The 17269-nt window shown below is 36.5% G+C and overlaps 1 protein-coding gene and 1 pseudogene across 1 annotated transcript in view; both read left to right on the top strand.

Moving 5' to 3' along the window:
* ELAPOR2 (endosome-lysosome associated apoptosis and autophagy regulator family member 2) overlaps nt 1–17269 on the top strand; it is a 236355-nt gene that overhangs the window by 194032 nt on the left and 25054 nt on the right. The window contains exons 15-18 of the mRNA XM_044679057.1: nt 5584–5757; nt 11010–11199; nt 14157–14253; nt 15656–15757. Coding sequence (XP_044534992.1) covers nt 5584–5757; nt 11010–11199; nt 14157–14253; nt 15656–15757 — 563 coding nt within the window. The remainder of the gene's footprint in view (nt 1–5583; nt 5758–11009; nt 11200–14156; nt 14254–15655; nt 15758–17269) is intronic.
* LOC123248942 lies at nt 1689–2166 on the top strand (annotated as a pseudogene).

Genomic DNA, 17269 nt, shown 5'->3' with positions numbered 1-17269 from the left:
TCGTCTCTAACTCTCCCTCCAAAAAGCAAGAATCATCCCTGGACTGCATTTTCCAGAAGCTTATCTAGCTAGTTCCTGGATGCTTTATCTGCCTTCAGATTCTACTTCTAAAAATCCCTTTCAAGTGGGAGGGAAGAACAAACAAAAAACTGAATTTTCCTCTAACCTATAAAGGAGATGTTCAAGAGTTTCAAATGTATCCTCTTGGGTTGAGAAGACCAACAATGGATAGGGACAAATCCAGATGTTAGGGATTTTATATTTTGCCTTTTGGCAGCCCAATAATGTATTTTTTTCAACTTTCGTATTTACTTTATGAGATCATACTGAACTATGAAGATAAATCTCCAAATTCTTCATCTGGACCTAATCATTCTTTAAAACTTTGGTTCCGTATTAATTACCAACTTCCTCCACCTGTATTTCCTGCAACATTTGAAACTCACTATCATAAACAGAATTAACTTTATTTTTTTTCCCAAACCATCCTTCATTTTTCATGATTTCTGTTGATGGCACCACTAGCCTTCTATTTCTGTAGGTTCACAACTTTAGAATCCTCCTCCACTCTTTTCTTTCTCTCTGTCCTCATAGTCAGTCACTTATCAAGCCTTGTTGATTCCAGTGTCTCTTTTATATGCCCCCCTTCTCCAAACATGTAACCTAGACCTTGGTTCATGGCCTTGCCATATCCCTTGTTCATTCCCTTATCATGTCTGGTATAAGTGGCACACTTGTCAGCCACATTCTTGCTTCCACCTACCCTTCCAGATTTACTGTATATTACTTCCCTCGACCCATTCTGTTTCAGTCAGACTAATCATCTAGCTGTTCTCCGTGGAACACTTCCTTAGCTTCATACCTTTGCATAGATGGGCTCCCATTCCTGGAATGTTCTTCCTCACCTTTGTCTCATCAAATTTCTAACTTCTTTCAAAGAACACATGGCAGGTCCCAGTGCCCCCCCTGACACTGCTGCCACAGCCTCCCCTGCAGCTGCCACCTTCCTACGAATACCACTGTAGCCCCCTTCCCTGCAGCCTCCATCACTGCCTGCTGTGCCGCCTCCACCGTGGGACCAGCTGTATGATTAAGCCGCAGTCTTCAAGGAATAAACATATTCCTCAGGTCTGTGGTGTTCTTGGCCACACGTTTATGGAGTTTCTGAAGGGCAGTGGAGATGATCGCCAGGCACAGCACGACCTCTGTGCAGATAAGTGAACTGTAGAAATTCTTTACTCCTCTACCAAGAAGCCCCCTTAAGAGAGGTTAATTTGGACACAAAGTGTTGATTTGAAATTGGCAGAGCATTTTACAAGAGTTCTGACCTGGATGGGGAAAACCTCAGTGCCCTGCCTTTCTTTTGCCTCAGGATTACTGGATTGAAGAATTGTTGCTCCTTGTTAGGAAGTTCATTTCATTTCCCATTGCTCTTGAATTCATACTTAAAGTATTGAGAATTTCAACTGGACTATAGTGAGGGAGACTTCAGTTCCTTTGCATCACTTCTGTATTCAAATTTTTAATCCATTAAAATTAAAAATTAAAAACTAAAAATTAAAAATTTGATTAAAAAAACACTCAACAAGGTTATATTTGTTGAGTTTTTTTAATCAAATTTTTAATTGTTGAGTGTTTTTTTTTTTAACTAAATTGAGAAGGCTGGAATGAACTGCCTAGTTCCTGTGTAAATCACCTACAAGAACATGAGATTCCTTATTACACACAATCTAACCAATGAGATCTTAAACAAATTTAGGGAAGTATGGAGTTACCACAGTTAGAAGAGTATGTGAAGCTATGTATGGTACAGCCCTTGTGGAAAAGGAAGGCATCCCGGTTTCAGATTGGCCTTTTGATGATGGAGCACCACCACCCAATCAGATTGTTGATGACTGGCTAAACCTGGTGAAAAACTAAATATGGTGAAGAGCCTGGTGATTGCATTGCTGTTCAGTTGCAGGTCTTGGGAGAGCTCCAGTGCTCGTTGCCCTTGTACCAATTGAAGGAGGAATGAAGTACCAAGATGCAGTGCAGTTCATAAGACAAAAACGTCATGGAGCCTTTAACAGCAAGCAACTTCTTTACTTGGAGTAGTGTTGTCCTAAAATGCGGCTGCACTTCAAGAACTCAAATGGTCACAGAAACACCTGTAGCATTCAGTAAAGCTGAGCCGCCTATATTACTGTCTTGTAAGCAGAAATTGGAGATAGAACTTGCCATCAAATAGCCCGATGAATAAGTCCAATGAAGCTTCCATAGGAATATTTTAAAAAACAATTTGATAGGTTACAAATTTGGCAGAAATGCAGCTTCTCTCTTTGGGTTACTAACAGCCTGTTCCGACACTCTTGCTGTTCAGCCTTTGGAAGTTCTTGTTTATCATTTGTATCAATTGAATTTTCCTGAACTCATGCAGCATTGAGTTACAAATCTTATATCCAGTTCTTATTTCCCAATACCATTCTTATCAGCAAATATGAAATTTAGAGAGATTAGGTGTCAAAATTCCCAGCACAATATTGACATATTTTCAGTATCTTACAGGGTTAGCATCCTGGGAACTACAGACAGTAACCTGAACTCCTTGTGCTTCTTATTCTTTTAATCATTTCAGTATTGAAGGTGGAAGCTGTGTGGTAACTGCCTGCTCACTGTATGTTTACATTTCCCACAGTCATACTAGAATATCAGGATTTGCACAACCATTCATTTTGTTGAATTTTACTAAGTCTTATGGTGATACTTTAATGTCTTTCTGTAAACCTTTGTCTCCTTTTGTGCTGTTATTAAGACCTGCATTTTGAAAAAAAGATCATAATCCTCTGGTTGAAAATCCACGTAAAAATCTACACATCATACAGAAGCGTGCAAAGTCTTTAATGTCTCCAGACAATAAGCCTTATAGTTAATTTGATGTTTGCAAGAATGGGTTGCTTGAAAAGGATGGGAGGGGTCTATTAAATATTTCTAATAAAATGTGCCTTTGTCTTGTGCAGGAAATATAGACTATGCCCTTTATTTTAATTAATATTGTTTTAAAAAGGTAGAGATGGGGGCAGCTGGATAGCTCAGTGGATTGAGAACCAGGCCTAGAGACAGGAGGTCCTAGGTTCAAATGTGGCATCAGACACTTCCCAGCTGTGTGACCCTGGGCAAGTCACTTGACCCCCATTGCCTAGCCCTTAGCACTCTTTTGCCTTGAATCAATACACAGTACTGCTTCCAAGATGGAAGGAAAGGGTTTAGAAATAAAGTAGAGATGCTTTGTTATTGTAGCTAAAGCAATTCTTAATCATAAAATTTCTGAAAATCTTGTAAATTCTTTTACTTATACCTGTTGAAAGTTGTTTACCAACTATTGCTTTTGTTGAAAGTGATTTTTTTTCCTCTTTCTCCAGTCTTCTTTTCCCCCCTCCCTTGGAAAAAAAATTGGGTTCCTGCTATGAATTAAGCACACCGCTAATATTTTGTATGCCTTTTGAGCTGTGTAACTTAATATTTGGATACTTGATAATTTGTTTTATTATGTAATTGATAAAATGGTGATGTGTATTAATGTTAGTTCAACCATACATTTATATTGTCTTGGGACTGAGTGGTTATAGTTCTGTGGGAGAAATAATTTTGCCAGTGTTCACCAGCTTGTAAAATCTAGTGAGAAAGCTTAAACATCTAAATAAATAAGTACTGAAATATTAAAAAAACACATGGCAGCAACATGATTATTTAGTGGTTCCAAACTCATATTTCTTGGTTGCCCACAGACTACTCAGGCTTACTCAGGGAAGGAGCAGCCAGTCCCCACAAAGATTTGATTGTGAAACAGGTGTATCATGACAAGCTGCAATGACTATGTCTTGTGCTTCTTATTAGAATTTGCATTGCTGGGAAGCCTAGCTTGTGGTCCCAAGGGGATAGCCACTTGTTGCTATTCTCAGCTGAAAAGGCAATCTTAGTTTGAGGTATTTTGTCCATAGTTACAGACACAGTTCTTTTTTCACACAATTGTATCTTTATTCCTACCTCATTTCTTACATTTGAAAATGAAAGACATGAAAAGAACCCAAAAGATGTAAATACAACATTTTTTGACTCAGTCTGAAAATTCTGTGACAATCTTTCTGTTACAAAATGGTTTTCAAAAGAAAAGAAAAAATCAGATTTATTTATTTATTTAATAAATGTCACCTTCTGTCTTAGAATCTATACTAAGTGTAGGTTCCAAAGCAGAAGAAGGATAAGGACTAGACAGCTGGGGTTAATGACTTACCCAAGGTCACAGAGGTAGGAAGTGTCTGAGACCAGATTCAGACTCAGATCTTCCAGGCTCCAGGCTTGGTTCTCTATCCACTGAGCCACCTAGCTGCCCCACAGATTTATTTTTACTTTTTTTTTTAAACCCTTAACTTCTCTATATTGGCTCCTAGGTGGAAGAGTGGTAAGGGTGGGCAATGGGGGTCAAGTGACTTGCCCAGGGTCACACAGCTGGGAAGTGTCTGAGGCCGGATTTGAACCTAGGACCTCCCGTCTTTAGGCCTGACTCTCAATCCACTGAGCTACCCAGCTGCTTCCACAGATTTATTTTTGATGCTTCATCTTTTCCTTCTCCTTCAGGAGTTAATGAGCTGAGGTCTATGAACTTGTTTTTCTTTTTAGTCTTTTGATAACAATATTTCAAAATAATCGATTTTCTTTGTAATCCTATGTGTTTCATTTTATGCATTAAAAACATTGTTCTATCATACGTAGTGGTGCACTCCTATAATTCCTGCTACATCTATATTAATTACATTAAATTGGCCCATTAGCCCACCTTTTCATGTAAAAAAACCCATAAACATAATATATAGTATGTATACATGTGCATATACACACACCGATATACATACCCAACAGTATACACTTGTATTTATAATGTATACTCACACACATACACAGCATATATGTATGCATGTAACATACACACAACACATAAGTGTGGGTTTATATATCCAAATATTTATTCAAAAAATAAATTTAAAAATTAAATAGAAATATGCATTTCTATTTAATGTAAATATATTTATATATAAATTTTATTTATATATTGTATTTATATATAAATATAAAAATTATTTTATTAAATATTTCTATTTACTTTTTAAATTTATTTTTTGAAAAGGGCTTCATCGGCTTCGCCAGACTGTCAAATAGGTCCATGACACAGAAAAGGTCCAGACTACCTACCAGTGCCATTCAAATGTAGCCAGCTCCTTTAGTGGGGTAGGAGACCATTTAGTTTTTGTCTTTGTAGCCATGGTACTTAACACAGTGCCTGGCTCGTATCAGGTATTTAACAAGGGTGTATTGAATTGAGTCTAAAGCCCACCTGGGGGGAAAAAAAGCCAGAACTTAGGAATTCTGGGGAGAAATAAGAGAAAAACTGAGATTTTCTGAAGCAATTTTTCATAGAGATCTGTAAGAGCTTATTATGAGGTCTGTTGTTGAGTGGAATGAATTTTTGGATGTTTTCCTTCTCCCTCAGCAATGATCTCTGCCATCTTATTGTTTTCATATTTGTCTTTTTGTCTCCTACCAAAGGACCACACAGTTTGCTATAGCGACTGCTACCTGTCCTATGTGAAAGAAAACCAGAGTTTGCACTATGACTTCAGTAATCTCAGCACCGTTGGCTCGTTAATGAATGGCCCGAGCTTCACATCCAAAGGAACCAAATACTTTCACTTCTTCAACATCAGCCTGTGTGGGCATGAGGTGAGCTCTGAGGCCTGTCAAGTGTGTTTCTGTGTGTGTGTTGGAAGGTTGTTGGGCTTGGTGGGGAGATACTGGAGTTGCTTTTCAGTTTTAATTGAGTTGGTATTTCATTGTTTTAGCAAGGAAGCGAAAGATTTTCTGAAAACTCCCAGGAAATGTCAGGACTTGAGTTCACTTTGCTCAGAGTCAGTTGTTACATTAGAATTGTCTCATCCACGATTTTCTTGAGTCAAAAAGAATTCTCCCCCAGACTAGAATTAATGGGTATAATGATGGGTTGTTTATTGTGTAGAAGGATTCCTTTAAAAATAAAAAGACCCCCCAAACAAAAACTATTTCAGTTTCACCAGCTCCAGTTATTTCGTAGATATCCATAGTTTTAATTTGTTCCACTATTCTGTTCATTTTATAGATTGTATGATTTTAAGTTTAATTAGTTAATGAGAAATTGGAAGCAATTGATCTTTTAGAAGGACATTTTCCAAAACAAAATAGAGAAATACTATGGAATGAAAACTATAGGCATCAGGAGAAATACTATGGAATGACAACTATATAGCCAACAGAAAAGCATTGCTTTGAAGGCCAGAGGAACTGGGTTCAAGTCCTGTATCAGCCCCCTATAACTTGTGTCTACCAAGTCTCCCTAGCCTCAATTTTCTTGTTGTTCAGCCATTTTTTGAGTCATGTCTGTCTCTTCGTGACTCCATTTGGGATTTTCTTGGCAAAGATATTTGAGTGGCTTGCCATTTCCTTCTCCAGATAATTTTATAAATCAGGAAACTGAGGCAAAAAAAAAAAAACTGAGACCCCTAAAAGGGTCACATAGCTAGCAAGTGTCTGAGATCAAATTTGAACTCTGGAAGATGCATCTTCCTGTCTCCAGGCCTGGCCCTCTATTCATTGTACCACCTAACTGCCCAGCCTCAATTTCCTCATTTATAAAATGATGGAAGAGTAAATGGATTCTGGGGTCCCAAATAGCTCTAGATTTATGATCCTCTAATCTTACAATTCCATCATACTCCATGGTGATTTCTGTTAAAGCATAAGAAATAAATCTGATTTTTAATTTTGAAGGTCATTTTGTAGCTGAAAATTGGATTGTCATAGAATTTTATGTCTGATCCTTTAGAAAAATTTTATTGATATCTTTTCTTTTTATATTATCTTTATCACCAAATATCTCCTTTCATTCTCCCTACCACAGAGAATCAACCTTTGTGATAAAGATTAACAATAAAAGAGAGTGGGGAAGCATTTCAGCAAAACTGATTAACATATCAATTTAGTTTGATAGTATAGACAATGTGAATTGATTTTCTCCCCTCTGCATCACCTTTTTTTGCAAGTTTGGGAAGAAGAGACTTGGAGATTTATGTCTCTTCTGCTTGACTGTGATAAGAATTTGGCTCTTCACTTTATTTCTTCTTCTATCATTCATACCCATGCCTCTAGGTATTTTTATGTGATACTAGTCACACAGTGATACTATTGGGTCTTATACAAAGACAGAAAAACTGAGATTGTGACCAATTAGGAGGTTATCGTCTAAAATATACTTAGGAACATAAATTTCAGTGTCCTATTCTTATGTGATCTCTGAAGGATGTTACATTTTATTTATTTTAAAAATATTTTTATTTATTGTGTTAAATATTTTCCAATTACATAAAAAAAAATTTCCAGCATTCACTTTTTTAAAATTTGAGTTGCAAATACTCTCCCTCGCTCTCACTCCTCCTCCACTTCTTGAGAAGGCAATCAATATAATATCGATTATACTTGTGAAGTCATGCAAAGTATATTTCTATATTAGATATGTTGCAAAAGAAAACATACACACAAAACCAAGAAAAATAGAGTGAAAAAACAATGCTTTACTCAGTATTTAGAGTTCATTAGGCCTCTTTCTGAAAGTGAGTAACAGTTTTCATCATGGGTTCTTTGGAATTGGTTTGGAACATTATCTTGATCAAAGTAGCTAAATCTTTTGCAATTGATCATTGTTACAATATTGCCGTCACTGTGTACCACATTCCCTGGTTCCGTTTGTTTCACTTTGCATCAATTCATATGTCTTCCCATGTTTTTTTTAAAATATCCTTTCTTATATTTCTTATATAATAGCATTCCATCACAATCATATAACACAACTTGTATATCCATGCCCCAAATGATAGGAATTCCTTTGATTTTTAATTCTTAGCCAACACAGAAAAAGCTACTGTAAATATTTTTGTACAAATAGATCCTTTCCCCCTTTTCTTTGATCTCTTTGGGACAGAGATCTACTAGTGGTATTGCTAGGTCAAAGGGTATGAAGAGTTTTATAGCCCTTTGGAAGTAGTTAAAATTGTTCTCTGGAAATGTTCAATCAGTTCACAATTCCACCAACAGAGTGTGTTAGTGTCCCAATTTTTTCACAATTCCTCCAGCATTTATCATTTTCTTTTTCTGTCATATTAGCCTATCTGATAGGTATGAAGTTGCATCTCAGAGATTAATTTTAATTTCTCTAATAGATAGTAATTTAGAGCATTTTTCATGTTACTATTAATAGCTGTGAATTTTTATTCTGAAAATTGCCTGTTCATATCTTTTGATCATTTATCAACTGGAGAATGGCTCTTAATTTTTATAAATTTGGCTCAGTTCCTTATATATTTGAAAAATAGGGCTTTTATCAGAGAAACTTGTTATAAAATTTTCCTCTTAGTTTCCTATTTTTCTTCTAATTTTGGTTTCATTAGTTTTGTTTGTGTACATTTTTAAAAATTTCATATAAGCAAAATAATTCATTTTATTTCTCATGATTCTCTCTATCCCTTATCCATGAATCTGACAGGTAAAGTTTTTTTCCAGGCTCCTCTAATTTGTTTATGAAATCATCCTTTATGTCTAAATCAGTATCCATTTCAATCCTATTTTGGTATAAATTATGAGCTGTTGGTTTAGCCCTAGTTACTTCCAAATTGATTTCTAGTTTTCCCAGTAGTTTTTAACAAATGGTGAGGTCTTGCTCCCATACTCCTTATACCGTGGATCTTTGGGATCCTTTTGTTTATTTCTCTTATTTCTCACCATGCCTTTTTTCTTTTTTTCTCTCTCCCCCCCCACCTTCAACTTTTCCCTCTTCCTCCCTCTCATTTATTTCCTTCTCCTCTTCTTTCCCATGTAACTTCTATCTTCCAGAGTACTTAAAGAATTCCCAGCTTGGGGCCAGGAAGACTCCTCTTCCTGAGTTCAAACCTGGCTTCATAAAGTTACTATATATGTGACCCTGGGCAAGTCACTCAGTCCTGTCTGCCTCAGTTTCCTCTTCTGTAAAATGAGTTGGAGAAGGAAATGGCAAACTACTCCAGTATTTTTGCCAAGAAAATCCCAAACGAGTTCACAAAGAGTCAGACAACAACAAAAAATAAAAGCATGGGAACAGAATATGTACAGGGCATTGACATTAATTCAAAATAGTTAGAGCACATCCATGAAATAAGATTACAAAGATAGGGCAGAATTAGGATTGGGAACAAGGCAGAATGGAAACCATAGAATAGTTTCATGCATTAATTCTTTCCTTCAATAAATATTGGTGAAGCACATATTATATAAGTCACTGGAGATTCAAAGATGAAAAATGGTGCTCTCCTTTTTTTCAGGGAGCTTATAATATAATGGGGAAACTATAACATACATGCACACAAATCATATTTTAGAAGGTAGAATATTTAAATTGCAAGATTCAGGAAGAATACACCTCTGAAATAGGCAAGTGGATGGAATCAGTAAATGGTGCTCTGGTCTTGGAATCAGGAAGACCTTAGTTCAAATCCTAATTCAGTTACTTATTTAACCTCTGTCAGTCTCAATTTCCCTATTTGTAAAATAGAGATAATAATAGCACTAACCTCACAGGATTTTTGTGAGGATCAAATGAAATAAAATATTTAAAATATTTAAGATATCTTAAAGCACTATATAAATACTTGATATTATAAACATAATAGAGATCCATGTTTCCTTCCAATTTCTCCATTGCCTCTAGGATAAAATAAATATTCTTTAGCTCAGAATTATTTTAAGCGTTCTACAATCTGGTTACCACCTACTTTTCCAGTCTTATTTTATATTGTTCCCCTTCACCAACTCCATATTCCAGCTATACTGCCCTGCTTGTTTTTTGCCAACGTGCCATCTGGTGCTGAGATACTTTTTTGCATAGGTTGCCCATCTCTGTATCTAGAATATATTTCTTCCTTATCACTTCTGTCTCTTGGAATTCTCATATACCTTAAAGACTCAGCACAGGAGCCCCTTCTATGTTAAGATTTTCCTGAAATCTCCCATTTGTTAGTGTTCTCTCCCACCTCAAATTACTTAGTATTTCTTAATTGGATATATGTTTTTCCCCTTAGAGAATGTAAGTACCTTGAGGCCAGGGACTCTTTCATGCTTCTTTTGTGTCCTTACTGAAAGACCTAACAAATAATAATGATTAATAGTTATTTATTGAAATGAACTGTATGTACAGAAGCATGATGGAAAATACTCATGCTTAACCTTTACATTTCTTGCTAGGAACCCTGGAGAAGAAGTAATCTTTTGCAGGACCTCTCAGTGTATTTTATGTCTTTTAACAAGGCTTATTTTTGGTTGCCAAAATATTTCTGCTCAGTGTCTTTGCAAAGGGTGTATTTTGAAGAGAAGGGTAGTTGAGCATAAGAGTAAGAAAGTTTAAATATATTTATTATGTTTAGTTGATTAGATAATCATCATAACTGAATATGAAAGTGAGTAAATGGATGCTTTTGGAAAGGAAGTGACCATCCACTTAGAATTCAGCTCTGGTGTCACGATTTTGTTGAGACTTTGAGTGACTGGCTATAATTTGATTTTACACTTTCCTCCTTCAGTTTGACAAATTGCTTTTATGTTAGGCTCAGGCTAAGATTGAGGAGAAGGAGGATTAAATTTATTCTCTTTGTTCCCCCACAGCCTTCTGAAGCTCGATGCTCTCTTTATAGGAGTTGTTTTTAGACCGTGTTTGAAGTCACTGACAATCACTATTTCCCTAAGTTGGCCTTTATGCAGCAGGATTTTCGCTTGTGATGGCTATATTAATGGGGTCTTGTATTACACCATTGATGCTCTCTTGGCCTCAGAAATATGTAGAGGGAGAAGGTTAGTGAATTAGAAATGTAGCCTTTAGTTTCTTCTCCATTGAAGCCTGTTTTCTCACTTTATTTTCTCAGGGGAAGAAGATGGCAATTTGTACTAACAACATAACAGATATCACCGTGAAGGAAATGGTAGCTGAATCAGAAGATTACACCAATTTTGTAGGAGCATTTATATGCCAGTCAACCATTATTCCATCTGAAAGCAAGGGCTTCCGAACGGCTTTGTCTTCACAGTCTATCAGCCTTGCAGATATATTTTTGGGTAGGGTTTGTGTGTGTGTGTGTGTGTGTGTGTGTGTGTGTGTGTGTGTGTGTTTTGTATAGGCTCAACCCATCTAATGTCTTCAATTGGTTCAAAGTTAAGAAAACAGTATTACAGGGCTTAGTTAGAAACAATGCCACAAATCGGCAGTGAACTCGATATTAAACTTTAACTTTAACAGTTAAAGCATCGTTTGGCAATGGGTATTGGTTATAATGTTTTGAGATTCATACACTGCTAGTTTTTTCAGCCAGTATGTGCCTGTGTGTATCCTGGAAAACAATGAAACTAAGAAGTTTTTCAGAGGTCTTTCATTGTCTGCTATTGATGTTAAAACTTTAAGGCTAAAACAGTGAGAAGAGGCATGTAAGTCTCAGTGAAGACAAATACCCAGGCTCCCTCCCTTAACTTTGTTACAACATAGCTCTCATAAATCCTTCCCCATCATCAAATTTAAATTAAGAGTAAGTGTATACCACTCATAATTTTGAAATCAGTAAAGTGACAATGCAGTTAAGTATAGTTAGGATTTTAATTTTTCAAAGGCTACTTTATGAGCTATAAAGCCATATAAAGTTACTTTATGAGCCATTTCTTTGCCTTCTAAGGTAATTTAAAACAAACTGTTTCCAAGATTTTCAAACTCATTAGAGTACCAGCAAACTTATTTTAAGGAAGAAGGTATTCTCTGAGTAGGGAGACATATGTGCATATAAATGTGTGCCTAATGTAAGCTCCTCCCTGGCACGGACCCCTCCTGCTACCTTCTAGATACAATTTAAATTCATTCATTATTTCATTCACCCACTTAGTCATTCATCTATTTATAGCTTTTAGTTGTTCATTTATTCATTCAAACAGCCTTAGTGCTCTTAGAATCATGATGGTGAAAACATGGCATGTGTGCCAAAGTGGGCACACAGAGTGCTCTCTGTGGGCATGCATGTTACCTACTAGAGCTCATTACTAGAAAGGCAGAGGGACTCAGGTGGACCTGCTCCCCTCCCCCTCTCCACTGTGCCTGACTACATTTTTTTACTTCACCAACCCTCTGCCCAGTAATCCAATGGGAGTGCTTTCTCCCTCCCCTGTGTGGGGTAGGGTAGGGGCAGGGCACATGCAGCACTAGGTTGGGGGGGGGGCAGGGTATGGCACACGATCTCTAAAAGGTTTGCCATCACTTCCTTAGAGCATCCAGGCTTCTTCTACCCATAGGGAGCACCTCAGAACCTTTTCATTTTGGAAGCAGTGGGAAACAATAAGAAACATGGTGGCTTTGGACTCTCAGGAGTGTGTTGGAGCCAGCTCACATTGGCCACTGAGAGCTGATGGTTAAGTTTTATTATGGAGTACTTGTGTTGGTATGTGTACAAAACAGTCTCAAAATGATAGTTCTGCCAACTCTCAGTTATATATAGTATAATGGGATGAGATTAACATGAATAATTCATATTCACAGGTAACATCAATCCATTATTTGAACAATAATTTTTTTGGGGGTGGGTAATTTCCTTTTATAGTGTTCACAAATAGCAAAACTGATTGATGTGGTTTTCCCTTATGCATCAGCCCTTTGGTGAATATATGAAAAAACAGGCATTAAGGAAGGAAAGGGAAAACCAGGCACCAGACTACTTTGCCCATGGCTGAGTGGTACATAACTGTATATTTTAGAAATAGTGTTAAATACAGTCTCATATCTGGTCCTTTGACCTGACTGTCTTGAGTGCTGAAATTTCTTACTGTTTAGACTTTGAAGTTAGGGCTCCCAGTCCTCCTTCCAGCTGTCATTTTCCTAATTGCCACTTGATGCCTTTCCTGAACATCTGACAATATATATATCTTCTTGTCCCTTTTCTTTGAATGCATATAAACTTTATACCTATCTGGCACTAAGAAGGTGTCTGAGAAACAAATGCCCTCAGGGTCTTTGAGAGCTATTCAAGCTCAGGTTGACATCATTTTATTGATGACTTTTTCATTTTGCAGAAAGAAATCTTCCTTTTTTCTTCTAAGGAATGCTGATACAGGGAAATGTAGTCAGAAAAAAAGATTATAATAATAAGTCAAGGAAAGATGTTTAACTCAACATATCATAGTTTAGATCAGACTTGCAATGGCATCCAGAAATTTTTAGGCCACATGAATTCTATTAGTTTCACCAAAGAGTGATGAACTTGAAGCTACAGGACCTGATTCAAATCCCATTCTTCTAAGTAACAATCTAGGGCAAGTCAATTCCCTGGTCTGGGTCTTGTTTTTTTCTATAAAATGAGGACTAGATGACCTCTATAGTTTCTCCCAACTTTAGCTCGATGATTCTCTGACCACTGTGAATCATAAGAAATTCTAAAGTAGTCAGTCATAGTAGACTGAATCATTGGATAGGAGCAACTCAGGCAGGGGCTCTTTCTTTTGCTCTATGTGACTTGATTCATTTCCTAGCTTTGCCCAGAGCTTGCTTCTTGCTTAAGGCAAAGTTTATGGAACACCACAACTGTGAAAGTCTATTTCTAATGATTCTTACTTGTGTGACTGTAGGTTAATCACTTGACCACCTTAATCCTCAGTTTCCTCATCTGTAAAATGAGGGGTTTGGACCAAATGACATTTAATGTATGTTTCTTTCCACTCTAGCTATGTGATCCTAATAAATAATAACAATTAGCATTTATATATCACTTTAAGGTTTAAAAGTACTTTTCATATGTCAGCTCATTTTATCTTCACAACAATCTGTAAAGTAGGTGCTGTTATTATCCCCACTTTACTGATGGAGAAACTGAGGTTGAGAGGTTAAGTAACTCACCTATATAGGGAATAAGCATATATGGCTTTCTTTAAATTCATGTCTTCCTAAGTAAGAAAGACTAGATGCTATTCAAATGCATAGGCACTAAGTAAACCTCATCTTTTAAAAGTTATTCAATTTTTTTTTCTTTTTAAAATCATTTCAGGAGTAACTGTTGAAAGCACATTGTACAACATCAACATCAAGGAAGATATGTTCCCAGCTCCATTAAGGCAAATACCTGATGTACATTTCTTTTACAAGTAAGTAGAAACCATGCCTTGAGTCAGTTGTTTGAAATTTGTTTAGACAAAGGCACTTCAGAGTCAGAGTTATTTGAAACATGTTCTAAGTTTATATAAACAAATATGATAGATATTGGCCAGCAACATAGCACCATAGTGCATAGAACACCAGTCCTAGAGTCAGGAAGACATTTCTTGAGTTCAGATCTGGCATCAGACACTAGCTGTGTGACTCTGGGTAAGACATTTAACTTTGTTTGCCCCAATTTACTCATCTGTAAAATCAGCTGGAGAAGAAAATATCAAAGTACTCTAGTAGTTTGCCCTCAAAATGGGGTCACAGAGACTTGGACAAAACACAACCACAAAATGGGGGTCATTGGTAAATAATTGTAGAAAACAGTTTTGGTCAGAAAGTTTGATCTCAGAAGCTCTTTGAAGCACTTCCTCATTTAATCGCCTCATTTGGAAGCATCTCTTCCTTCCTACGGAGTCCTATAAAATATATGGCCTAGATTTACAAAGCTGTCAAACTTAGGCACACCTGCACATAGTATGTCAAACCAATTTAAAATGTGATTGAAAAATGTTTAACAGAATAAATAAAAATCCATTACAACTTGTGTAGTGCCAATTTGTGATTTTTCAAAGCCAATATTCAACCTTCAGGGATCCACTTTCTATTTGAGTATGACACTATGGGCTAGAACAATTTATATGGTTCTCATCACATGTTTATTTGGGCATGTGTTTTACTTATGCTTGACTTAAATGAGATGGTGGGGCAGGACCATGCCATGCATCTTTATGTCTCCCACAGTGCCTTGCCTATAGAGGTTGTCCCAAAAGTTGGCCTTTAATAATTTAAAACAGTGTCAAGACTTTTGAGACACCCTGTTTTTGGTGCCTGAAATATTTATTGAATGAAGGAATGAATTGGCAAAAAGACTGAATTATTTAGAAGACGGATAACTCGATTACTTTTGAAAACATATAATATTATAAAGTGGGCTAAGTGTAGTATTGCCTAAGAGAAGCTCTGCTTTAATAAATATATGAGACTTTTATAATTAACATACTAAAGCATGAGTCTATATTGAAATGAAGGTTTTTGTCTCCAATGAACACTTGTAAATTGCTCAAAAATAATCTTTTCTTTAAAGTAGGAAAATATCCCCATTGGCTGAAATCTTATTTCAAATATTAATTTGCACAGTAATTTTCTTGGCCATGGATCATTTCAAAGTAAACTTCTGCCTGACCCCTGTAACCATTGCAAATGCAAATTAGGGAAAACTGTGTGAATGAGGTATTGCTGGGTCTTTGTTAGTCTGGTCAGCAAGTATTCAAATGTCAGCATTCGTTTGTGCCTTTTTTGACCAGTTTCTGTTTGGTGACTTCTTGTTTGACTTCATATTAGGTCCTCCACAGTAACATCTTCTTGCTACAATGGACGAGTGGCTGTTGTCACTATGCGATGCAATCCCAGCAAACCTGGCCAAGGTGTGATTTCAGTCCCCAGGTATTTATGTCTCTGTATGATCATTTTATATTTACATTATGTTACAAGGCAGGTATTAGGTTCTTACTTCTTTGATGGCCTTTGTTTTAATACTGAGCAGAAAGGGAAACAAATGAAAAGAACTCAAAAATGAATATGTTTGTCTTTTAGATCTTCACCAAATGCTAACGATGAAGACTAGCTCCTCATTTTTAATTGCTCCCTCTTTCCTCAAAGGCATTTTCTCAATCTACTTTTGCTGAGTTTTTAATTATCTTTCTCCACCGATTATATAGTTTCCCCATTAATTTAAGTCTAGAAGTTTCTCATGTAAATCCATTTATTATTAATGTTATTTTTTTCTTTTTCAAGAGCATTGGACTGGCAACTGGGTGCCCGGGGTTCTAGTCTTAGCTCTGTAGGCTGTTAGACAAGATATTTAACCTCAGGCTGTGCATCTATAAAGTGAAGCAGGATAGACTGAATCTCTCATGTTCTTTTTAATGCTAAAATTCCCCATTTCTTGAAGATATAATCAAGACTGAGTCAGACCTATAAGAAATTTACACTACTGTCAATTGCTTAGCTGCCAGTCATTCAATAAATCATTATTTAGCACCTACGCTTTTTTAAACCTTTCCCTTCCATCTTTGAATCAATACTAAGTATTGGTTCCAAGGAACAAGAACAGTAAGAGTAGGCTAGGCAATGTGGGCTAAGTGGCTTTTCCCAGAGTTACATACCTAGGAGATATCTGAGCTGTGAACCCAGAACCTCCCATCTCTAGACCCAGCTCTTTATCCACTAAGACCCCTGAACCTACTCTTAATAAATCCTTTTTTTAAAGTTTTTTTTTTAAATCCTTACCTTCTGTCTTAGAATCAATACCAAGTACTGGTTCTAAGCCAGAAAAATAGTAATGACTAGGTAATGGGGATTAAGTGACATGCTCAGGGTCACACAGTGAGAAAGGGTCTGAGGCCAGATTTGAAGCCAGTTTCCCTCTCTATACATGAGGGTACTATGGGGCATTTGGGTTCTAGATATAGAATCATTATTAAAAGCAATACTCTAAGAAATTATTGCAACAAAAGTATACATTCTTAATAAATATTTATTGAAAGCCTACTTTGTTAGACACTAGGTCATACAGAGACCAAAGTGATTTTATTCTCTGCCATTGAGGGTCTTACAGAAAGTTTATGAGGCATCTAGATGACAAAGTAGATAGAGTGCTGGGCTTGGACAGAAGACCTGAGTTCAAATCTGATTTCAGACATTTACTAGATATGAGATTCTAGGCAAGACACAACTTTCTACCTCATTTTCCTCAACTGTAAGATAGGGATAATAGAAGCACCTACCTCCCAGGGCTGTTTGAGGGAGGATCAAATCAACCAAATATTTGTAAAACAGTTAGCACAATGACTCAAGTATTAATAGGTCCCAAATAAATGCTTGTTTCCTCCCTACGTTGGGTTGGGATATGCACCATATTCACAGATATGTTATAAACTAAAAATACAAAGTTAT

The sequence above is a fragment of the Gracilinanus agilis genome, chromosome 5 (assembly GCF_016433145.1).
Source record: "Gracilinanus agilis isolate LMUSP501 chromosome 5, AgileGrace, whole genome shotgun sequence".
NCBI classification, from domain to species: domain Eukaryota; kingdom Metazoa; phylum Chordata; class Mammalia; order Didelphimorphia; family Didelphidae; genus Gracilinanus; species Gracilinanus agilis.
Note: the sequence above shows the minus strand (reverse complement) of the source record. Positions and strands in the feature narration are given on the sequence as shown.